This window comes from Neolamprologus brichardi, chromosome 10, assembly GCF_056152115.1.
Source record: "Neolamprologus brichardi isolate AB-2024 chromosome 10, ASM5615211v1, whole genome shotgun sequence".
Lineage (NCBI taxonomy): Eukaryota > Metazoa > Chordata > Actinopteri > Cichliformes > Cichlidae > Neolamprologus > Neolamprologus brichardi.
In genome coordinates this window covers 30925464-30952089 of record NC_142113.1, presented here as the reverse complement: position 1 = coordinate 30952089, position 26626 = coordinate 30925464, and the positions used below count along the sequence as shown (strand labels likewise).

At 37.7% G+C, this 26626-nt stretch overlaps 1 protein-coding gene across 1 annotated transcript in view; it reads left to right on the top strand.

Annotated features, from left to right (window-relative positions):
* LOC102777993 (polypeptide N-acetylgalactosaminyltransferase 10-like) overlaps positions 1–26626 on the top strand; it is a 101930-nt gene that overhangs the window by 32690 nt on the left and 42614 nt on the right. Inside the window, exon 4 of the mRNA XM_006785139.3 lies at positions 4263–4429. Within this exon, the coding sequence (XP_006785202.1) occupies positions 4263–4429 (167 nt within the window). The remainder of the gene's footprint in view (positions 1–4262; positions 4430–26626) is intronic.

Sequence of the window (26626 nt, the reverse complement as noted above, 5' to 3'; positions counted from 1 at the left end):
CTAACTTAAAGAGTTTCTGTCACAGTGCCTAACTATTGTGCTTGCACAGTCACTGCTTGGTATGTTAAAGGAAAGGTTTCTAGTTCTTAATGCTTCTGTTTCATTGACTAAACAAGGCTGGTAAAATTAACTGACAGGCAGTGGAACACAGCCTTGTTTTTCCCTATTCATACTGTGTGTTCCACATGATATGACTTTAGGTCTTTTGTTTCCCTTTTCTTTCAAAGACTAAAACCTGTTAAACTCGGCAGTTAAAGTATTCCAAAAGAAAAAAAAAAATCAAAATTAAGATTAGTTTTGTAACAATATAGACTGATGTCTCATTTTTCTGTTAAATGTAAAAGAATTTAGACACTTTTATTTCACTTCAATGTTTGATTAAATAGTGCTGAAAGTTCTACAGTGTTTTTGATAGAGATGGACCGATCCGATATTACGTATCGGTATCGGTCCGATACTGACCTAAATTACTGGATCGGATATCGGAGAGAAATAAAAAAATGTAATCCGATCCATTAAATATCAAAAAAGCACCTCAAAAAACTTGCGACACGGCGTAACTCGGCTCATAACCGTAGCACGTCGGAGCAGTGTGGTCACGTGATAGAGCGGCTGCGTGTATTTGTAGCCTGCTAGCAAACATTTTATCTCCGAGGAAGTTATCTCAGATAGAAGTAAAGCAAGTGTGTAAGTTCATCTCTGAATGTTTGTAAAGCATTCCCGCGTTAAGCTTAACAACCGATATATAGGGCAACTGCCTCTCTCTCTTCCTCCCTCTGCTACTTCAATCGTGAAACTGCTTAATGATCAGCTGATCGGCTTTTCTGTCGCGAGTCCGTCTCTCTTCTTTGTTTTTGGCCCACTTTGCACCAGAAAGAGGAAACCAGCGGCTGAATAACAGCAGCACGTTTAAGCTTGATAAGCTGTTGTTAGAATTTATTTAATATTACTTTCTACACCAGGATCTTTTTCTACGCAGCTGACGTAACTGTGCAGGGGTGGATCTAGCAAAGTGTAGCCAGGGGGGCCGATAGGGCATGAACAGGGAAAAGGGGGCACAAAGACATACTTTTCTTTCTTATTCTCAATTTAAATATCTAGCTTTTAATTATTTAATAATTATCTGAATCTTACACCCAAAGTTTTAATCTGATGTAAATGTATAGAAGTCCATTACTGTATATAGTAACTGTTAAGTCTAATATACCCTAGTAAGCTGTAGTACTTTTTCCTTTGGGAAAGTACCATCTGTGAATTCTGCAATTCTGTTGAAGAAAGATGTTGAATCTATTTAATTATTCTTGAAAAATAATTTATTTCTGTGAATTTTTTTCACCCTGCATCAAATTAAAGTTGATTACATTGATTAAGCATCATGAGGAAGAGGGTGGTTCCCTATTTTCTTTTGCTGGGAGTTTGCAACCCTATTAGTTAGGTTGCTTAATATTTCTGCTAAGTACTCTTTAAAATACCAGAATAGGAAGGATGGTGCAGGTTTAACTTTATTAGATTGATCAGTGTTGCTGATCTATGAAATATTTTGGGTGCAGTGTGTTGTTTTTTTTTTGTTGTTTTTTTTTTTTTTACATACAGGTATAAAAGAATAGCTTTAGTGTTGTTGTTTTTTAACTTGAGTATGAACTTATACAAAAAGCAGCAAGATATTACAAAAACATTTTTGTTGATTAAAAAACACACTATATCGGATTCATATCGGTATCGGCAGATATCCAAATTTATGATATCGGTATCGGTATCGGACACAAAAAAGTGGTATCGTGCCATCTCTAGTTTTTGATGAGGCCAAAGCCTATTAACATCCCCTTAGTGATCATGATCATGACCATGAAAACTAATTTGTCTTTGAAAGCATGAGAAGGACTTGTTTGATAGTTCTCACTGGATTGATTAATATTTCGAACAATGATAGAGCATAAGGAACTCGGTGAAGATCTAAGAAGGAGAATTGTGAATTTACACGAGGTTGGAAGGTCTTTTCAAGACATTTTTAAACAACTGATTCCAAGCTCATCAGTTCAAACAACTGATGAGTACAGGTTACAGGTTATGTGGATGTGTCAGCGAATTGTCACCCTCAGATAAAAGAAAATTAGGATGTTCAGGAACAACCCAGGAACCACCAAAGCTCAAGCCTATGCTAAGCTAGAAGCTGCTGAAACACTAGGGTCACTATCCACAATGAAGCAAGTTGTCACGATCCTGGGTCTTATCACCCAGTGTTTTGAGTTTTGATGTTTATATAATTAAGCTCATTAGTTTTTCTAGTTCTTTGTTATTAGATTCCCCTTGTGTCTTCCAACCCCTGTTAAGTCTCCCTTGCCCTTCATGTGTTTCATGTCTGTGTCTTACGTTGTCATGTCTGCGTCTCATGTTTCCTGTTTTATTTTGAAGAGATCTTGTGTTCATAGTGTTTAGTTTTACTCTTCCACTGTGACGTCGTTATGTTCATGTGTGTCAGCTGTCTCCCATGTGTTCCCACTTCTCTCATTAGCCTCCTGTGTGTATTTAGTCTGTGCCTTCTCATTCAGTCTTTGTCGGATCATCTGTGTCGTTCCCATGCCAAGTCCTGCGTTCAGGTTTTCATATATATATGCTCATCATCATTGCCATGTTTAGAGTTTTGTTTGTTTTTCTGTTTGACAGGTTTTTCATAGTTTGTGCTTCCTTTCTAGTTTACCCAGTTTAGATTATTGCTTAGTTTGCATTGTTTTTGCCCTTTTATTTTGTACTGTTCTGTCTGCCTTAATAAACAGCTCATCATCAGTTAAGTTTGAGTTTTAGAATGTCTGCAGCTGGGTCCACTCTTCAAACTCCACGCAGTTTGCCTCGGCAAACTGTGACACAAGTTTTAGACCACTATGGACTGAGAGAGTGCAGACCAAGAAAGAAGCTCCTGCTTCAGAATGTTCAATTTCAGTTTTATTTGTACTTCACCAAATCACAACCTCAGTCGCCTCAATGTGCTTTATATTATAAGGTAGACCCTACAATAATACACACACAGAAAAACCCAACAATCATATGACCACCTATGAGCAAGCACTTTGGCTCTAGTAAGAAGGAAAAAACTCCCTTTTAACAGGAAAGGCGAGAGAAAGAAGACATACAGTAAAATCAACACCTTCAAGCTTGACTGAAATGTCCAGCTTCCCACATTGACAAGCCAAATGCCTTCTGAAGAAATGTTTCACAGTCATGAGACATGCCATGAGATGAGATAAAAAATTAAGTTATTTAGCCCCAGTGAGAAGATATGTTTGGAGGAGTAAATGTGAGTCTTTCAATCCTGAGAGCACTGTAACCGCTGTCAAGCATGGTGGTTATAGCATGATGCTAAGGGGCTCATTTTAGTTGCCAGTAGTGCTGGTACATTGCATAAATGGAATAATAAAGGACTACCTTCAAATTCTTGCAGGCTAGCATTACACTTCTAGAATGCTCTTCTCAAAGCTCCAACCTCAAATTTAAATAATCTACCAATTCTGAAAAGAAGAGTGGCCGAATATTCAGACAGAATTATGCCAGCTTGTTGATGGCTAGCAAAAATGTCTGGTTTTGGACAAAACTTGCCTCCTTACTAAGGGACATTCAACCATAAAAGAGGTCTCGGATGTTGTTCCTGGGATCTGCTGGAGCCACTCGTCTAGCTTTGCGGTCACTCCATTGAGTGCTTTGATACCACTGGGACCACTGTTACCTTCGCCCTCCACATCTTCTCGAGCTCTTCTCTGAGCCCTTGGGACTTTTCCAGCTTTTCGTGTTCCTTCTTCCTGATGTTGCTGTATTTCGGTATTGCTACGTCTATCACTGTGGTCGTCTTCGTCTGCTTGTCCACCACTACTATGTCCGGAGAGTATTGGAAAGCAGTCCTTGAAATTGTTTTCTGCTGTTCTTTGCTTTCTTCTTACTAAGAGGTGAACAAATGCAATTGTCTCCGTAATAGCAGATGATAGAAAGGGAATTGAATTGAGCTTTCAGAGAAAATTGCACCTGTATTTCAGTGAAATGAGTAGAGCTGCCATCTGCTCACCATGCCCATACACATTCATTTGAGTGCTGATATATATACATGTTCTTTGTGACCTGAGATGTACTGAAGAGACAAGTGTGAGAATGATTCCAGGCAGTATGCAGGATATGAATAAGATGCTCTTGTCCTTTCTTGAATACGCTGTGTTTATATATCTGTTTGCAAGTGTGCTACATCTATTTCTATTTTGTCTGTGTACGTGTGTGTCTAGCTGCAGACAGAAGCTGTATGCAGAAAAGCTTCCCAACACCAGTATCATCATCCCTTTCCACAATGAGGGCTGGTCATCTCTGCTAAGGACTGTTCACAGTGTGCTCAACCGCTCTCCCCCGCAGCTCATCACAGAGGTCATACTGGTGGATGACTTCAGTGACAAAGGTACAGTGAGAGCTTCTCTAAACTCTGAAAGGTTACAAAGAACACTAAGCTGTAAAAGCCAGATATACCGTGCTGTGGGAAAGGATTTGCCCTCTTTCTGACTTTGTTTCTTACATATTATCTCACACGTAACATGTTTCAGATCATCAATCAAATGTAATATGAGACAAAGATATCTTGCCCTGCGACAGATTGGATACCTCTGGAAAGATAAATAGAGTAAATATATAAATGCAGTATTTTAATGAAGGTTTCATTTTCTCTAGAAACCTGCCTGGTGCCACATGGAAAAAATAATAGAAAACCCGGCAATATTGCTAGAACTGAAGAGAAAAATCTGTCTATGAAAAGATGTCTGTAAAAGCTGCTAATCTGCTAAAAAGCCTACCCTCAATCTTACTTGTCTGCATGGGAATGAAACATGGAACTTGGGAGTTTACATACAATCTGTCACCTTTTTAACACGTGAATGGGAGTATCGAGTCCCCAGTTCCTTTTTCTAGACTATATGTAACAGATACTTTCTTATAACTATTCTGTACTTTTGGTCAGAGTGTGCACACCAACTCGTCTTCTTTGAAAGGCCAGATGATAAAGATGCTGGTTAGATGAGATGGTTAGAGATCACGATATCCTTCAAACTTTGCAACTGTCTGAAATGTTATGTTTTCACATATTTATCAGATAATATCCTGAATATTTTAAGGCTGCAAAACAGCTTCCTTGAGCAAGACACTCCATCTTAAAGATCAACCAAACAGTGTTTTGGTATTTGTTCTACCGTCATAACTCTACCTCAGTTATGCATTGATGTCGTTCCCAGCAAATACCAAATAGTTCCTGTTCCTAATGAAAATCGGTTCACCCGTACAACATAAGGTTAACGCATGATTGTGATTACATTCTTATAGAATGTCTTCATTTAAAATTATAATTGGCACAGGATTAGCAGTATACATTTGGCTTTGAATGTTTCTTCAACAGCTATTTGCGGTAAATGTGTTCTGCTTATCATCGCATAGATTAAGGTGTCTGTGTGTGTGTGTGTGTGTGTGTGTGTGTGTGTGTGTGTGTACGCATTTCTGTGTGTTTCCTCTCACTCTTTCATCAGGCCTTTTAAAGTGTTTAACTCCTTGTTAATTAGCGCTCTTTGTCACGGTCCTTCGTCGAAGGATGTGTTTACCTCTCGTCTCCACGGTAATGAGATGTTCTGCTGCCTCAGACTCATTTAAAGGTTACCACCCATCAGAGCTGCGAGACTAAACCCCTCCTCCTGCTGCTGCCAAGTGGTGTGGAAACAATAACGATTTCAATGTTCACTTTTCTGGATGCTTAAGTCATTTCACTCAAAAGTGTTATTGTGCTCAAATATTTGTATAGGTAAATTAAATGTTGAGTGGATTTCAAGCCTTCGAGTTTTCCAAAAGATGACACATAATTAGAACCATTCAAAATCATCAGTAGTTCTAATTTCAGTTTGGCAGGAACATGTTTTTTCAAACAAAATCAAGATGTCCTCATATATAATGCAACACACATATTTGTGATTGCGCTGTTTCCTTGTAACTTAAGAAGCCAGAGCAGCTGAACATCCAAAAAGCAAACAGAAAACGGAATCACTCCATGTGCAGGTTCAAGCTACCCACAAGACCCTCCACAAGGTCCTCTGTCAAGGCCCTGTGTTTTTATTTATTTATTTTTGGTGTAGTCTGGCTAATCAATGTTACAGCTGTAAAAACTCCATTGTGTATAACGCTACTGATGGATCAGTATCCATTTGTTTTGATACATGTTGAAGTTGTGTTCCAAAACATATATGGCTAAACAATAAAAACCATACTGGTGTTTCGTTTTGATACAGCTACTCAGAAAAACAGATATGATAAGATTTTTTTGTGAATTGGTGAAGCAGTACATTAAGACTGTCTCTTAGAAGCCCTTGTAAATTCCATCCATCCATCCATTCGCTTCCGCTTATCCTTTTCAGGGTCGCGGGGGGCGCTGGAGCCTATCCCAGCTGTCATAGGGTGAGAGGCGGGGTACACCCTGGACAGGTCGCCAGTCTGTCGCAGGGCTAACACACAGGGACAGACAACCATTCGCACTCACATTCATTCGCACATTCACACCTAGTGACAATTTGGATTAATCAATTAACCTATCCCCACAAGCTGCATGTCTTTGGACGGTGGGAGGAAGCCGGAGTACCCGGAGGGAACCCACGCAAACACGGGGAGAACATGCAAACTCCATGCAAACCCTTGTAAATTGGTTTTTAATTTCAAATTTACTTATAACAATCCAGTGAAGTAAACTTTGAACTAAAAGATGTAATAGATGCATACAAAACATAGTATAGCTAAGACCTTAAATGTGTCCTATATCATTCCCCTCACACAACCTGACAGGTGGGAAGCAAAAAAATTTAGTTTTGTGAAGGGAAAAAAATGGGATTGGTGTGAGCGCTCATGTCATCAGGATTGATGGGAAAACATTACACAGCCACGGGGAAGGGTTTTAACCTCTGCAGACCGTCTGCTCTGACGTTCCTTCTAACCACTACCGTCATTTGATAAGAAATGAGTTTGGCAGCAATTAAGGCTTAAGAGGCACGAGGCCAAAGTGAACTTCAGTTGCTTCAGGTTTCTGGTTGAGTAGTGTTACAATGTCAAAGAGAGTAATCCTGGACCGATTCTGTGCACACACAAAACGGTGTCAAGCTTTAAACCCTCGTATTAAAAAAATATGGAGAGGAGGAAGAGGAAAAGTCATTTAGTCTGAAGTAAGTGTGGTTCAGACTTATAAGGTAGTTATTAATTTCTGGTTCACACATTAATTTTATGAAGCTCAAAAATAACTCTAAAAATAGAAAAAATGGAGGATGAATCAATGATACCCACGTCAGGTGTTTTGCAATCACATGTGTAAGGATGAATGTCAGTTGATTATTGTTAAAGTGAGTATCAAGTAAGTTTGAGGATTTGTGTGGTAAACATGACACTTAAAAATAAGAGAAAGTGTTCATAAAGAAGGCACAAACAAAATAAACGAATAAAAAATGAAAAGTGTGAGCCAAATCAACGTCCGGGGTGTGTGATACCTGTTCACATCAAACTCCCCATGCAAGGTTTGCTCATTTTAACCCTCAACAAAAATTAAACTGTATTTGTCCCTGCAAAAAATTCAAATCAATGTGTGCAGTTAGTGTAATACTGATTACATTGGTTTAATTGTGAGATCCAGATCTTAGACATGTACTAATAAGATAGATTTAGATGGAAAGCACCTGGAGGCAACTATAAAACAAACCCTCTGTGACTTTATCTTTATATTCTAAATTCAGTATCTGTCACTTTTTATATGCTTGTTTTATTCACCGACTTAAGTGTGGTAAAATTAAAAAAGCAATTATTGAACAAGGTTAAAATGATGTTCAAATCCTTCCCATCACGTTTGGGTCATAGGCTACAACAACACACACATACATAATTTATGATTTTGTTGAGTGGGAGGAAAGGATGTGGAAGTTATTCTCCGATCACCAATTTTCATCTGAATGAAGGAATAAAACAGTTCAGCTCTGTCCACTTGTTGCTTAACAATGATAATTTTAGTAATAATACACATTTAAAAATAATCATAACAATTATCTAAAAACTGAAATTATTTTTGGTAGCAGTTCATGAAAATTAGGTTGAGCTACTTTAAGGGTTTTTAGCCGGTTTAATGAGGTCATATATAGCACAAGTATGACTTTAAGACATGTAGAAAGGCAACGTTAACTCATCCTTATAGCTTTTTTTTCCGGCTTTATGAGGGCTTCCTGTTTTGAAAATTGATAGGAAATACAAGGGGATCTAATTCTCATTCACCAAATAGTAGCCAATCAGTCTGCATGAAGCATGTATAAAATGCACACTCACAAACAGATGGTATGAAACCCTCCAGGTGAGTTCTGTTGATGCCGAGTTACCTCTCTATGCTTAACGGCAGCTACAGAGCCTGCAGTCATACTAATGTGGTTACTTCAGTCTGTACCAGAATTTCTTGTAACAGTTATCCTGAGGCAAAAACACGAGGCGGCAGTTATTTTTAACACTTTGAAGTTTGCCTGCAAGGTGTGTAAGATTACACATGTTGTAATTATAGAAATGACCCCCAGTTTATATTAATGCAATCATTAAAGGATCTCCCTCAGCCTTATTTTCCACATGAGATTATCGCGCTCTTATCAGTCGGCTGCAGATGTTTGTAGTTGTTTACAGTCTTCCAAGTCACTTTTGCGTTGGCCAGTTTTCAAATATGAGTGGAAAGCTCATATTTTATATATGTGAAAGGCTGAGATATGCCATATTACACAAGAATTAGACTGAAAATCAGTGGCAACATGTCTTATGGAATAATGAGTCCAAATTTGAAACTTGGCTCAAATCTTCCTCCTTAGAGGAGGTCAGGAGAGAGATACAACTGTGTCCACAGCACAGGTTCTAATGTGATACATGGCTGCATTTGGACCAGTTGTTTTGGGGATCAAAATGGAACTATGATTGCAGAAAAGTATTGTTTGCTTTTGCATTTGATTGGCGTCTGATTGGTAACACCAATTCTTTCAGCACAAAAATACACACTGTCATTCATGGATTTAACATTATTGAAGCAATGTGGGATCATTAAAACAAAAGGCAGCCAACATCCAAAGAAGAGCTTTGGAATGTCTTTCAAAGCGTGGAGAACTATTCCTGAAGACTCCCTACACCAAAAAAGGTTTGCCTAAGAGAGTTCAGGCTGTGTCAATAACCAAGGTTTCACAAAACAACCCTGACCCTGAAAAAGGATCAGCGGAAGCGAATGGATGGATGGATGGATGGATGGATAGTTGAAGGTTCTATTTTCACTTTTGACCAGGGATGGGAATCAAGAACAAGTAGTTCCCAGTAGTCCAGTTCCTTGGAATTGTGAGCCTGCTTGCCTCTCAATCCCACTTATTGGTTCTTGCACTTGGGCTACAATCAGCTGATTTCAGTTTGTGTATCAGAGGAGGAAAATCCAGTTGTTAAATGAAGACGTAAAATCCCTGCTTCTGGGGCCAAACTACACTGCATTCATTAGGGATTAAGGATGTTGTCTTTTTAACGTGTTTTAACGCTTGTATCTTGTTCTATTTAATCTCAACAAGCCCCTAAAAGTAGTCAATGATCACTGTTGGCCTCTCTTGGTTTTTATTGTCATCACTATCCATTTGAAGTATGTTTTAAAGCCCAGTTTTTAAAACTTTACTGTAACTACAATGTAACTACAGCCCATCTGCTCATGGTTTGCCAGACATCAAATATTTGAACCGGTCAGAAAGGAATCACTCTGAGGCTAGCAATGATTTGAAAGGATACATGAAGCTGAGGATCAGGAGTTTGTCATAGCATGTAATTCAAACCATGCAGCAGTATATTAATGTATTGTGGATAGACTATTTCAGTTCTCCTGACTGAAATTTGGTGTGTTTTCAGCATCTTTTTCCTGCCATGCGAACCATGCAATTGCATTTAATCCTAGCTCAAAAAAGTTAGCATTCATCCTCTAGCTTCACTATGCTAATGTGTTTATTATACTATCCTAACTCGCCACCACTTTACACACCCTTATTATTAGCTAGCCTAACTTCAGTAACCCTACAAACATCACTGTTGCTTAGTTTTCTGTCTTCATGTATGTCCAAAGTGATAGCAGCGCTGTATGTTTTAGTTTTCACAAATCCCTCAGTCAGAAGTTGTATATCATCTTTAGATGGAAACTAATAAGCTAAATTGTTAAATTTCATAAATTTCCATGGATGCCTGGATGTTAAAACCTTATTGTTACACTTGGTAGAGCAACCACAGTGATCAATATATTAAAGATGAAAGAATTCAGAGGGGTTTTTTTTCTCTCTCTCAGTGATGGCGTAGTGTTTGAGTTTGGGAATTGAAGAGGAGTTTGGACCCAGAAGTGATGTTAGACTTAAGAGCCGGACAGCGTGGAGATCAACATTACTTTTATTTTAATTGCACAAAAAGAAGAGAATGCAAACAGTTGCACAACAGTTAGAGTTACACAACTTCGGTTCCCTGTAAGCACCATCACAAACATGCTAAGGTAGCTAGAAAGCATGCTAAGCTAGCTAAGAACCCAGAGTGACAAAGCTGAGTGAATGCTGAGAGAAGCCCAACAGCCAGACACTGAACTTCAACAAGTAACAAACTGATGAGCAGTCAGGCTGCAGGCTCCATTTCTACCTGATCATAGTAGAATCACTGTGGTGATCGCTTTGAAGTCTCTTTGTGCTGGTTTTCATCTTTGCTTTGTGCTGTCGGTTTTGTGTAATACAGAAACTGAGAAAAATCATATATGTGTCCTCATTAGAATAAGGATTTTTACTTGTGTTTATAGGTTTATATTGTTAAATGGTAATTATAAGGCAGTTTGTTGAGGTCATTTTACAGAGTAAGTAATTTAGTGAATAGTATAATGAATTAGCTTATCCTGAGAGTCATTAAATACCCAAATGTATTACTTTTAAAACAAGTGTTCTGTGTAATATATGTAATAATTACTTTTTTGAGTAATGATATTGGGATAACATTTTGCTATGAGGCACTACAAGATATGACAGAGCCTCATCATTCACCAGTTTAATTTTTAATTCTGCCTTTTATAGTAGATAGAGGCTAACATAGAACAAATATAATCTCATTCCAGCCTCAGTATTCTCATTCCAGCATTGTCAGGAAAACTGATAAATTGCAATAGTCCACCCTAATCTAATCACTAAACAGCATATGACATCAAAATAGCTTATGGACTATTATCACTGTTACAATCAGTTTGTGAAATTTTTCCATTTAGAGTTATAAAGAATAAAAGAAGACCTCCAAGCAACTCTCACGAGTTGTGCACTAACGCCAGCATTAGCTGCCATCTGTTTCATGGCACAATAACTTCTTTTTGTCAGGTGGCATTTATGTTGGAGAGGTATCATAGCAACAAGAGCTCCAGTGGTATGGTTAGAAATTGGGTGTGAGGGTGAAGAAAAGCACTTTCACTTTCACAATTTCACTTTTTTGAAACTGCCAAAACTTAACTGTCTTCCAAGGAAAAGGTAAATTTCCATGAAATAACCCCCTGCTATCAAATAGCAGTGAAAACATCAAGAGGCAGCACCTTCATTTTCTTTTTATTCCCTTAATTTCTGCCCTGAAGCAGATTTTGTGCTAAAGCATATGTTCCCTTCCTTGTATATGGCCTTACCCATTGTGAGGGAGCCAACCTCCAGTCTCTCCTTTCTTGAATTTCTTATTTTTAATTTAATTTTTAATATATATATATTTTTTTTATATCTATTTTTTACATTTCTTCAGATTTCAGTTGAGGACAGGTGAATGTGTTTTGTGATCAGAGCTGACAAGATCACTTTTTTATCTCCCTATTTTCACTCTTGCCTTCACCTTATTTCTTCGTCTTTCTACGTTGTACAGTATGAAGATTTAAAGAAATATGAAAGTTTACTGATATGATTTTACTGTGGATTATTCTGGTGGGAAGTTAAATCCCAATTTATAGTTGTAATTGTATAAAATGTGACTAAAATTTAAAAAAAAATGCAGTAATTTGCAGAGCATATAAATATTAATCTAAAAGATCATCTTTGACAGGCAGATTTTCTCTGAAGAAAAGATGTGCAGAAGTTCACCAATCTGCATGCGCACCCAAACAATGTTAAAGGATATCTGAATAATGTCCTTCAATGTAAAATTGTGAAGACTTATGCAAAAGAGTCTGAGAATCTGGAGAAATATCTGCACACAAGTGTCAAGGCCAGAAATCAAAATCGGATGCCCGGGATCGTCAGGCCCTCAGTCGGCACTGATTTTTTTGGGGGGTATTTTTGTTTTTCTTTAGTATAAGCTTTGCTTATTTCATCAGGACAATGCTAATCCACAACAAATACTAGACTACAACAGAGCACAAAAACTCACCTAGAATAGGTCCACACGTGGCTCATGTCTGGGATTAACCACACCTAAGTAACCAAAGGGTGGTGGCTAAAGGCTAAAAGCTAATCAACATAAGAAGTCCATATAGTTACATTATCATTAGAAGTACTGAGTCAGATGGATTCTGACACGATTATTTCAACATTGGAATTCGATTCAATTCTCCAACTGTAACAAAGTTCAACAGTTTCACCTCTTCTGTGTAAAGATGGTTTCACTCAGTAAAAGGTTGAATTATGTCGCTTGCAGCTTAGCATTTGCGGTTGAGCATGAGCGATGAATGCCGCTGGTGGAGCCCAAGTCATTTCACGGATTTATGGCCAGACATGGCAGGGAAAGTAGCTGTAACTTGTCTCTCTCTCTCCCTCTTTCTCTCTCTCACACACACACACATGCAGAGAAGAACAAAGAGCTGCCTCCGTTCTCCTCAGATCAAGGAAGAGAATCTATGGAAGACAAAGAGAGGAAATGCATGTACAGTATGTCTGCTATATGTAAGCATTACAATGTAGAGCTGTTAGATCAAATCAACAAAGCTCCTAAATCTGTCTTTATATCCAACTGTAGTCACCAAACCCCACCTCTGCTTTTCATTCTTGGACCCATCATTTGGCTTTCTAAAAAGACAGATTGCATTTGTTAGGGCTAGGTTCTATTTTTATGTTTGTTTTTGTAAGTGAAGCAAAAATGATATCTCTTTATAATTTGCATAGTCATTTTTGAGAGCATAATTACTTCAGTCAGAAATAACAGGCCCGAGTTGTTTCAAATCGTTAGAGAGGTGAAAGGAAACTTTCGTGGAGAGTTCATCAGATATACAGGAGACATCCATCTCCAGATACACATCGATTTTTGATGAATATAAATGCAGACTATATCGATCATCTTTACACATGCCGCACTGTTCTGATTAAGTGGATGTGCATCAATGCAAGTTATTATCTGGCAGCATTTCAATAGGAGAGACTATTTTAAAGTAAAAATATCTGCCAATATATCATTTCAGTAGATAACTGGAATCTGATGTGATGTAACATTTTAGAACAGAATCCCATTTGAAGGCAGGAGGTAGTGACCAAAGGGAAATTTGGATGGGACGCCCCTGATGGCCTGTGTGATTTTTAGATGGAGATGAGGAGGGTTGTATGACAGACAACCTGTAAGGAAAGGGCTAATTGGCTCACAAGGAGAGGTGACATACAGTGTTGAATGACTTTACTTGATAGCATGGAAATTGGGAATAATAATAAAAAAATGTATCCACAAATGTAACTCATATCTCCAAGAGGAATGAAGATGGAATATGAGAAAACAACTCTTCCTGCTTGCATTTATGTAAAAAAAACTACCTGAATTACATTGAGTGTAACTGAGTTTCCCCATCAATGGTCATGACAATTTACATATTAATGTTTAAGAAACTGATCTCACATCCCACTGTTTGTCAGTAGTTCTAGTTTCAGCTTATAGCTTTTCAGTTTTTAGTTACAAAGTACCGTAATGTCCATAATATCATTGAAAAAACAGAGTTGATGCTTTCAGGAACTTTTGGTAATTTTTCAGTTGCACCACTGCTTCATGACTTACGCTATTTTGACCTAAAACCAAACAACCAATCGGTTATAATGGGTTAATAAACTTTGAATGTTCCTTTGTAGCAGAGGAGTGTGTCCTTGTACTAAAACCTCAACCCATCTCCACCTACGTAGACAAAGTTGAAGTGGAACTTTTCAGGATGCTCACTGAATTTGTTGACGCATTGTAAAGTTTTATGCATTCATCTCCTTTGGTCATGTCACAGTGCAGTTTCAAAGGAGCTAAGTTTCCAGGAGTTGTTTTGCTATTGTGTTGAATATGGTCGTAACCTTTCTCTGAATACCATATTGTAGAATATTCATGATGGGGAAAAAAAACATTGTGAGAAGTCTCAGTATTTAATGTTGTTTTCCTTTAGCTAACACTGCCTCCAATAATATGATAAAAGAACTGTCACAATAAAAATCCCTAATGTACAACCTTTTTTAAAAAATATCTTTTAAAGCAACAACTGTTACAACCTTGAAAGAATTGCTTTTAGAGTTTAGTCATCCACTTGTTCTCCTATTTTTCAATGACTACTGAGTGGAAAAAAACAGATGTAGTAGAAAACTTTTCATGTCATTCTAGCAACTACCTTGGGTAAACTACTTCAAGGGAATCTTGGCATGTTTTGATAGGTCTGTTGGTCCAAAAATAATCTCTATGGTCAAAGAGAAATATAATAGAATAGAATTCAACTTTATTGTCATTGCACATGCACAGGTACAGGGCAACGAAATGCAGTTTGCATCCATCCAGAAGTGCTTTAGCCATGATATGACAAATATATATTAGCAATAACATAGATATGTAAGTCTGTTACAGAAATGGGTCTATTATGGTATGTTATAATGTACACGGTATGAAGTATGTTATGAATATTCTATAACTATAAGTATGTACAGGCTGTAGTGAGTACAAGCTATGAACAGGATATAAATATGAAAAACTTTACAGAAATCTGAGATATCCAGTTATACAGAAATGTGAACTATGCAAGTTATAAACAGTTGTAGGATTAAAAATGATCGCATGTACAGAATGATTATTTACACAGAATTATACAGTAGTGCAGTTAAGATAAGTGAGATATGTGGATGATTTCTACAGAGGCTATAAAGTGCTAGTGGTTGTGAGTGGTGGTTCAGTCCATGTTATTAGTGTGTGTATTATTGTGAGAAAAAGCAGCTTCGAATTATTAAGTGAAATTATTATAAGAGAGAGTAATGGCTGTCAAAGAAACCTGAATAAAAAATTATCTGAAAACTCTCTAAGCATGATTATGAGTGAAAAATACAGAAGATAAAACCTTGAATTGCCTTACAGCAAAACTGCGTCATCGCTCTACCCTCTTGATCCATGGCTACCTGGAAGCTCTTTCTGATGCTCTGTTGAAATCCTAATAACTGACCTTCTGTGCGTTCCACTCATGTTCTGCAAGCTTTAAACTGTAGAGAAAGCGACCTGCGAAGCCTCTCCAGTCTACTTCCACTGGATGGCAATATCCTTGCCAACATTGACTTGGCAAAAAGCCTCTGGTACTTGTCCAGCTTCCTCTCAAAAACCTCAGCTATACAATCTTCCTTGCACATAGTTAATTTTATCAGGGCGTGCTGTTTGAAGCCACTAACAAAGTTACAATGTCTGGTTGCAGGGATGTTGATGTGATATGTGGGAGAAGCATAAGTTGTTTGGTCTCTGTCACTTTCTGCAATTCTTTTGTAGTGGAAAGAAAACCAGTGGCAGCTCAAGATTGGAGTTTCAGTTTCTCCTGCCTTGACTAATATTAGCTACTTTATGGGGAGACAGTGGGGCCTGATTATTATTATGGCTGAGAAGAGTCCCAGCAATTGCCATTAGCATCTGGTGATGGTCCAACCGGTAGTGACCCTCCCCTAGGGCTTCTTGGCAGCTGGACAGGATGTGTTTGAGTGGACAGGAAAGTGTTTCAGTCAAGGTTTGTAGGGGAGGTAAGATGTCATCTGCAGCTTGGATTAAAAATTTAATGCACTGGGACTTTGCTCACCAGATATCTTTTCACATTCGATTGCGTTCGTCCATCTCATCCAAGCTCCCTGCTGCTTCAGGACTGATTTAGACTTCTGCAGTGAAACTTTATAAAAATCTTTTTAATCTAACTAAAGCGAAAATGTCGTTGCCAGCATTTATGCTTGTGTATGAAACATGTGTTAATGACCTTGTGGTTATGTCCCCGGTATTAAATATATGGTGTCAGCCATGAAAGAAAGAGATACAGTGCTGGGACATAGATCTCTGTTTTTGTTGTGATCATTTTTTATTTCCTCTTAGCAGCTAACATATTTGACCCTCAAGCTTTTCCTTTTCTTTACACATTCCCTCATGCCCATTCCAATACTTTTCAGTCTCCCTCCAGGAATTTGCTGACACCTGTGAGTCCTTATTTTGAGGCAGTGATTACTACTCTCTTACTGATCCCCCTGTGGAGAAGCTGCTGGAAATACATAGGAGTACACAGTATGCAATAGAACAGGTCATTGTGGGCTGTGCTGACATCTCGACATATGTAATTACATTTCTTTGGAGGCACACATTAGTTTGTGGTGTAGATTGCATTGCATCATAGGGTATCAGAGACGTTTGTCATTAGAGGAAAACAGGAAACCTGAAAAAGAGTGGCATACACTAACATGTACCTATGACATTTCATTTCATTTATTTATTTCACACTTGGTACAACAATTCAAACAAACCAACCACACTTTCTATCAAAAAGCTCTACAACCATGTGTGAAAAGGAGCAGGAAGAAGAAAATATTCTTATTAAACCCTGCCCCTATCTACAATTTATATTACAAGTGGGCACCAAAAATCAGGGAACAAACTAACATTAACATTTATCTCCGGTCCTAATCCAAACCAAACAACTAATTTACAATCAGAATATACCACATAGTAACAAGGAGAAAAATAAAATTAAAATAAGTAAAACAAAAAATTATAATGGATCCTTTTTCAGTGAACTCTAATTTCATTCACATTCTTCATATTGAGTTATCGTTTTAAGCCTGTAACACTTTTTAAAACAATGTAAATTTATACAATTCTTTAAATTATAATAAAGTGAGTTCCACAGTCGTATACCCCTAACCATTGGACTCATTAATCTTTGTGTAGTCCTAGCTAACTGATGCTTAAAATAAAATTTCCTTCTGCTATCTTCTCCCCCTGAACACAATAAAAATACTCTTTGTAACTTAAAGGGCAAAATATTATTTTTAGCTTTAAACATAATTAATAGTGTCCGTAATTTCACTAAATCTCTTAATTTTAATAATTTCGATTTTATAAATAATTTATTTGTATGTTCTCTATATTTAACATTATGAATCATTCGTATCACTTTCTTCTGTAATAAGTTTAGAGGTTTTATAGTATTCTCATATGTATTCCCCCAGACTTCAACACAGTAACTAAAATATGAGAAAAACAATGAAAAATATAAAATGCGCATTGTTTTATAGTCTAATAAATCTCTTACATTTCCCAAAATATAAATGTTTTTAACCATCTTCTTTCTAATATACTCAATATGTGATTTCCACATCAAATTTTCATCTACTATTACACCCAAAAAACAAAATTCAGTAACTCTATCAATCAATTCTCCATCAATGGACATAATGACTTCATCCTCCTTTACACGATTGCCAAATATCATTATAGTTTTTATGGATGTTTAAATGGATTATATTTATATTAAATTTCCTTCTGCTATCTTCTCCCCCTGAACACAATAAAAATACATAGATTTAGCACAGAAATAAATAAAGTAAATATCCCATGTCATGCTTGCCATCCTGTTGGTCCCATTGACTTTAAGGTTATGTGACTTAATGTATATTCAAAGTCTAAACTTGTGGGCAAAAAAAAAAAAAAGTTTTTAAGCCTTACGTCAGGTGTCAAAATATAGCGCGGCAGACGAGACTAGATATACAGAAAGGCCTGATTGTTGATGTGGCACAGGTGAACAGTTTGGGGACTAACAAGGCAAGAAGACAAAGACCATGCAAGAAGTGACAGATGCACAAGAAGACCGCAGATTAACAGAGGAATACAGGACACATGATCTAAAAAAGAGAACATGAAGCAACAGGTGAATATCCATAAAAATGAAGAACAGTGCAAGTACACTTTAATTTTTGGTAGAGTCAATTCTTTTGCTGCTTTATCAGGTTTCACTGATGATTCAACACATGCAGATTTTTTTGAGTGACAGTGAAAATAAAGGTAGAAAATTTTAACTGATGAAAATGCTTGTTGGTTGTCATCAGGAGTCTGTTCTGTAATTTCTTCAGCTCTCTTATTAATACTCTGTTGCTTTTGTCAGTGACATTGATTTTCATTCTGAATGAAAAGAACTTGTGTCTCAGAATTACAGCCAGAATCAAACCCCGAGTTCTATTCAGTGGTATCACAATCTCACTGCACATCAGCTGTGATGGAGACCTGCCATTGGCAGATTGATCGTCCAATTATTTCCCCACTTTCTGCTCCCTGATGGGATCAATTGAGCAAATCACTGCAATACTTCATTTCAAATAAGGAGTGGCCTGTACTCTGTAACTATGCAGAGCGACTTTTGATCTATCTCCAGTCAGATGTTGAGGCGGTCTGGGGGTCACACAGCAGGGCTTCCACAGCAGGCAACAGTACAGCCTCCAACCTGCAGCAACTGTGGAGCTGACCACAAGAAGCCTGCTGCTAATTTTGCAGAAATATGTCACTGACAGATTTTGATTGTGTTGCGATGGAAAATGATTCCCAAATGTGCCAGTGTGGTTTCACAGTCCTGCCAGTCTCAGCTGCTTGTTGAATGAAACCAGAAACATTTTTGCACCTGCCCAGTTGCTCTTGTTGTCAAGATAAAGCAGTAAATAAAAGAAGGCCCATTTTTCTTTGGCTGGAATGATGACAACAAGATAGGATCTGATGCTGTTTCATGTTGTTTTTTTTAATACTGTGAGTCCAGCCAAAGACAAATGTGACACCAATAGAGTCTGAGTGCTGAAATCTGTCAGATTTACGCCATGTCTCAGTTTTTCCTCTATCTTTATTTATTTTCATTATAAAATTCAACAGCCTTTCAAATGTGTTTTCTTGTGATTTGATTTGTTTATGTCATTTTTTTTCCTTCATAAGAACGTTCTGGTGGTGGATGGGTTCCCTCAGTACTTGTGTTTGTTTTTATTTTGTGTGTATTTGGATATTTTGTTGACATGGTTGGTTACTAATATTGCAAGCTATTAAACATGGCGCAGAACAGCAAACAAGAACCAACTCAGGCTAGAATGAACTGGACCATTTTCAAAAACATACAATTTCTAACATTGTTTCTTTTCAGCAAGTCAACTGAAAATCAGAAAAATAATAACATGTAGCTGCTCTTCAAGGTTTTTATAGCCCAGATTAGCATTTTGCTAATTGTAGTTCAATTCAGGTCAGTTATTTATATAGCGCCAAATCGCAACAACAGGTGCCTCAAGGTGCTTCATAATGTAAGGTAACAATCCTACTGTAATACAGAGAAAACCCCAACAAGCAAATGGCCCCCTATGTACAAGTGCTTTGGCGAACGTGGAAAGGAAAAACTCCCTTTTAACCCTTTAAAACCGATCGGAGCGGGCATGCTCTGCTTTGCGCAACTATTTTTAAATCCCTGTAGAACTGCAACCACGTGAGCTAGAGCAAAAAATTTTTTTGCATATGAAACCGGAGGAGTTGTACTTACATCTTATGCCATCAGCTTGTCCTCAGTCAACATTTCCGTCCACATATAGCTTTAAACTGCATAAAAAGCGCTTGCAGCAACAAAAACATAATATTCCAGAAACACACTTTGCCGATCCGATCAGCTGTTCGTAACACTTCCATTTAGAATAGACGTCAGCGTGAAGTCCGCCATGACCTGCCCGAAACCGGAAGTGACGTCATTTTCGTGGAAATGTAGTTTTTTACCGTCAGGGCCTCAATGAGCCTATACTGGTGTTTTTAAAAGTTATGTTTGACTTTATGACTTTCTGTGTGGTTTCTGGGATGCTTAGGACTCATATTGCTGCTGGAAATAGTTTATTTTGATGCATATGCTGCTTTTTTGCAAATTTGCATTATAATATTTATTTTTCTTTTTCCTGCAGTATATAAAAATTGGTGTATTTCAAAAATAAAACTACGAAGACACTCAAAATAAATTTCCTGTGGTGGGAAACTATTTTGTGCAACTTTTTTGTATTTACAGTTTTGAGGGATAAGCCTCTTAAATTTCTCTAACTAGAAATATATGTTAAAAAAACAAAAACGATTTTCAATTTTTTTGTAGTTTATTGCACTTTTTTGAAATTTATGTAATTACTATGCACTTAATGCAGACATATTATTAAAATCTGGGCTATAACAGTTGTATTGATGTATAGCAACTTGAAATGCTCCCAAAAATGGCTCCACATCATGTAAAAATATAATATAAGCTCTGGCGGACTTGGTTCTATGGTAGGTCTTAAAGGGTTAACAGGAAGAAACATGAGGCAGAAGCAGGCTCAGGGCGTCCATCTGCCATGACTGGTTAGGGCTGAGGGGAGGAAAGTGTAGAGAAAGTAAGTTATCCTATGTGCAATAAGTCAGTGTCATTATGGTATGCCGATTAGATTACGTGATAAATCAGCACTTACTTGTATTATATAATGTTTGAAAGTGGTCATTCTGCTCAGTCAGTTTAATGGTAATCCATCTATTTGGATCTATTATCCATCTATCTATTTGACTTTCACTTGGCAATAGGTACTAGATCACCTGTAATCTAGGTGATCTAGGTAATCTAGATCACCTAGATTACAGGTGATCTAGTATATGCTAAGAGGAAAGAGTGAGTGACTTTAGAGGTAGGCTGTAAAAAGTCCACCCAATCAAAAGCTTTAAGCTTTCCTTTTTCCCTTGATCATGGACCGTTTTCTATTTTCTCAAGGTCAAAAATTGTAATTGCAATTATTTTCTTGGGTCTTAATTATTTGCACTAGATTCCAAAGCAATATGTCCTGGAGTTTTTAAGACATTTGAGGTGGTACACAGGCTGACTCATGCACCTTCTGACCCACTGACATTTTTTGGCTATATAAAGAGAGACAGATACAGTATATTGATTTAGCTATGGATATTATATAAACATTACTGATTGTGTATTCAGTAACTGAACACACAATCAGTTAAAATTTTGGAACAGTCTAGTTAGATTTGTTGTTTTGGCTGCCTGAGAAAGCAACTGTCAGCAGTGTCAAGCTACAGTCTTATCAACAGTAGCAGCCTCACCATCGTGATGGAGCAGTGGGGAGAGGAAGCAATGGTGATGTGGAGATAGGAGATGATTTATGGGACAGGCAGTGATGGGGGGGTGACTAAAGGGGGAGAAAGAGGAGGCATTGCAGAAACACAGAACAAATTTTGCCATGTTTATTCATTCAAGTCAGTGTGTGTGTGTGTGTGTGTGTGTGTGTGTGTGTGTGTGTGTGTGAGAGAGTGAATGTGAATGAGGGTGAAGGGAGATAATGAGGTAATGGCGCTCAGTGAAGTGTGACGGAGATACGCGGGAGAGAGTGATATGAAGAGGGAGGTTGAGAGGGAGACAGACGACAGAGGACAAAAGCAGCTAATTGAGTGTTGCCATTTAGAGATGTGGAGCCATCACTGGGAGCTGATCGATTCAAACGTCTTTCTGAAGAGGAGACAACCAGATAAGTCATGCTTACTGTGTGAAGACAAACTAAATGAATTATACTCTAGCACTGCTATTGTACACTGGCCTCTGCGTTAAGTTATAAACCTGTAAAATGTAGTCTTGGCCCGCCTTTTAAAGCAGCATACCATATTCACTTCTTTTTAAGCCAACCGTTAGTGGCTTCCTTTCTTTGCTGCTGATTGAGTAAGTGATATGTTCTTCCTATAACTAAATTGAGCTCTTCTAAAAACTGAAAAACACAAGTACAGAAACACAATTTCCATCATTACAAAGCAATGGTGAGGAATATTTGCCATCATGATACATTTTTTTGTTTGTTCTCTCTTTTTCAAAGTAGTACTGTCATAATATGAACATAAAAAAATGTTAAAGGGTATTTCTTATATCTAAGTAAGACACGATCAAAAATGAATGAAGTAAAAAGGCTGATGGTGAGTTTAGAAACAATAAGAGTCCTGTGGCAAGATGCAAGGTTTCCTTAAATTTTGCATCATTTCTTTTTTATATAAATGAAGCCATTCCTTGCACAAACCCACATTTCTTTTGTTATATTTGTTAATCTCCAGATGAGTGATACTTATTCTAAACAAGTTTTATTTTCATTTGTCATTTTTTTCATATCTACTTAATAAAGTAGCACATTTAGATGGAGCTTATGAAACCAGCAGACTTCCAACTCTTGCACAATTAAAGGTTCAGATTAAAGATAATTCTGTAGAGTCGTAAAAACAAACTCTCAATTCTGAGATTGCTAGGGTCAGTAAATTACGCAAGATTGTTGTTTGACGATTTTTCAGCAGATGCTAGAAGATCTGTGTAGGTGGAAAGCCTACAGAAGCCTAACAGGCTTTAATACATAAAGTCTTAAAGTATTATTATTATTATTATTATTTAACCTTCTTTTAGTACGATGCTATTGTATTTACTTTCAGTTACACAAGGATCTCTTTTATTACTTTTGCATTATTTTTTTCAGTACGTTATCATCTATAATAAAAGCATTTTTTTTCTTACTGACAAATCTCTGTCTTTTCAATTGTTCAGTGAGGTTGTGCTTTGAAAAGAAAAAAAAAAGAAAAAAATCAAGTTGTTGTGTTTATCTGTTTTAATTTTGATCTTAGATAAAATAAAAAATAAAAAAACAACAACTACACATCACAGTGAGTAATTTGTATACTTTTTTTCTTACTGATTTCTCACAGTTACGGTTTTGTCAATGTACTTTAACGCCGTTCATGCACTTCGATGGTATGCCTGTGGCATGAGTAAACTCTGCTTTTGTAAGGACTTGAAGGACACTGTTCTGCAATGGAAAACAGGCTGGTTCTGAGCTCCTTTGTGATTTCTTGCCGCTGTGGCATCTGAACTACGAATTCCTAAAGAAACAAATGTTCTCAAAATACAATGTTATTATCTCACAGTCCCAGGTGCCGTTTAAAAGCTTGATACCTGATTATTGTCTGTGTGAACCTCTATTACGTTACGTATTCTTTCCTGACTCTGTGCTGATTTAATCGGTTTCTTTCCTGATTGCAGTGTGATAGTGATCAGGATAGTGTGACAGTGTGTTGGTGTGATTATGCTCTAAGATCACTAAAGATTGAAATTGTATTTGGTAGAAGAAGGAACTTTAAAAACACCACACTTGCATCTATAACTTGTTCCCGATGCACTGTCCTATGCTGACTTGTTAAAGGGTTATGCCACTGACGTAAAACATGTGGTTTCTTGATCAGGGCCCTTTGACATCACATGTAAAGGCACTGAATACCTCTGAAAATAATTTTCAATGTGCAAAGTTTACAATGTGAAAAAACGTAATGTTGGCAAGCTGTTGGTGCCAAGCAGCAAAATGTGAAACTAAAATGTGACTGAAAACAAAGTGCAAAAGCACAAAGCTCGCAAATGAGACGAAATCTGTGCTCCCCTGCCTGTGAAATCTTTGACTTGCAACCAAACTTCTGCCATCTAATAAGGACTATCCATCCATCCATCTGTCCTCATCCATTTGAATATCGACTGCTAGCTTTTTCTCAGGTCCCCAATGAAAAGAGGACAGCTTGTGCAGATGTGTACCACACCCTCAGCCTTTGACAAATGGAAGTATAAAGGCAGCCATTCTTCTGTCTGTGCGCAGACTGTGTTCAGGATGTATCTCACGTCATCAGGCCAGACCAAGCTCCTTACTATATAAAATAAATAAATTAATAATTGTATTCCGGTTAGTCTGTCTACATTGTTTGATCTACTTTGTTTGAAAGCAGTGATTGCTGCCAACAGCTGGTTTACAGTGGGAATTTATTTGCTCGTTGTTACTGGTAACAGAGGCTTCTTTGAATTTCTTAAAGGCGTACACCACCAATTTAGCATTGCAGCAAAGGTTGAAATCCCAGTAGACAGTTTAAGTCTTTCAAACTTGCTGCAGCAGAACAAGAGGTGTTGTTTTATTCATTCAGTGCATTTTTCTGACTTACTTTCCTCACTTCAGCCGCAGCCAATGCTGACTCAAGAAATGACTTAAGGAAATTCATCAGGCTTTCCTCGGAGTAAAACAGAATGTGAAATTACATGCAGATCAGCGAAACGCTGGTCGCAAACTTGACATCATTTGTTTGCTGTGCACTTCCTCGTGCTTCCTGTCTCTAACAGAGTGGCAAACACTGACCTACAATATGCGCGGCCACTCCCTTGAGAATAATTTATTTCATGAGAGCTGCAGAAATTCCAGAAATCGCGGAGAGAAAATTGACAGAGTGTGATGGAGTTCACAAGGGCACTGGAATATTTTGCTGGGGGAATAAACAAGCGGCTCCAGTCTTTGGTGGTGTGCCAGCGCTTCTAGGGATTAATCCACCACCCTGAAAAGAGCTCAGTGTGCCATGTTGGACCTGCTGTGTTTCAGCATTAATTGATTTTTTTTTTTTAATCCATTAGAAAGGATGTTGCTCGTGTGTGGACTGCAGTGTGGTGTGTTTGACTTTGAGCTCATAGGCCCTACGGCTTAAAATCTGATCTCTCTGGGGTGTAAATATTTTTTTTTAATATTTCTTTGCATATATTTCATGAGAACGAGGAGGGTGTGTGTGTGTTACATCTTGGTTACATAAAGTCAGATATTCTTCCGTTTCATTAAGTGTTAGTATCATTTAAAACAATGAATGCAGCCTTTCTGGAATTCAACCTAACCCATATCTATATATGAGACAACACTCGTTAGTAATTGTAATTTCTGGGATTTCAGTTGAGTAAAGATTAGTGAATTTACAGATGTTATAAAACAATTCAGCAAAGTGATGGATTTGTGGGCTATCATTTTATTTAATTAATGCATTTTAATAATAACTACAGTACAGCTAATATATTCAAAGGATAATGCAGTGACTCACTAGTCCTATGAGAAGGCTCCACTTGGTCAGTGTAGTTTGAGTTCATGAACCAAAGTAAGACAAACATAATCCACAAGTTTATTCTGACACATTTGACATTTTAACCTCATGTCATCACTGAGACAAAGGTACGGTGGCTCTGAGAGGTCAAATGCACTGCAGCGTGAAAAAACACCAGCTAATAGAGTCTACAAAAGCACACAACTGATTTTTTTTTTTTTTGTTAAAGCTCACAACAAAATCAAATAAATACAAAATAAGAAGAAAGCTCACAAAACACAAGGGGAGTCTTTTGGGGGAGAAAATAATGTGAGGGAGCAGCTGCAGAAGTGACAAGCTGTTAGCAAACATGCTTCTACAATATTATATGAATCATGCAAATAAAACACACATTAACTGTATCTTTTCACAGATGAACCCTCTGGTCTCACTTCCACAGTTATTGTCTCCCGAAATAAACTCTCCTTTTTTGTGCTTTTGCAGCATTTTTCTGTGTCATGGTGTTTTCTTAAGGTGCAGTGTGTTTGACCTCTCAGGGCCACCATACAAAAGCCTGAGGGCTGCTGTCATGTCTTTCAACTTCTAAGCACATATTCATGTTTGAGTTTGGCCCTGTGTGAGATGATGAAAGATGGCGGGCAAACTCCAGGACTGTTCATGTAAAATGTGAGTGACAGACTCCAGGGAGGTAAACTAACAAAAATGGATGGATAATATCACGGGGGTTCAGGTGGAAACCACTCTGTGCCAAATAAATAGGCTGGACTCCTATCACCAGCCTGCTGTATGATGAGTGATTCATGCCTCTGCTGAAATGGCCCCAACGCCTCAGCCTTCCAGTTTCCTCTGCTTCACATTCTAATAAAGACTAATGTGTTTGCCAACATCAGCTCACTCTCATTAGAGTGATTAATTGCCTCCTTGGTTATGGTAAACAGTACGAGCTGTATCACAATTTATTGAGGGAAAATTAACCAATCATAATTAAATGCTCTGATCTGTCTTCCTCACCTCTCCCCATACAAGCTCTCTTCACACACGGGGTGAGTGTTCTTTGATTAATTTTGCCTCGGTTCCTGTCATTGGAAGGATGATGTAAACGTTACTTTGAGCGGGGTGAGTGTTCATAAAGAGCAAGAGTCAGCCTTTTAATGGTCAGTAGTTAATGGGTTGATTTATTGCATGAGCATAAAGTGAGGAGACTCTGCTTTTTCCTCTCAGTTTGATGCTGACCTTACAGAGACCTTCCGCCCTTGTTGCAAAGTCACATTTTATAGAGTGTAGGTCAGCTGCTGTGTAACATGGGCTGAAAGTAATGATCTTCACTGCAGTCCAATGGAAGGCAAGAAGGGGAAACAACAACATGAAATTCAAGGAAGGGCAGAGAGAACTAATTTAGGATTAGTTTTTGATGGAATAATAAAAAGTAAAAGTCTTC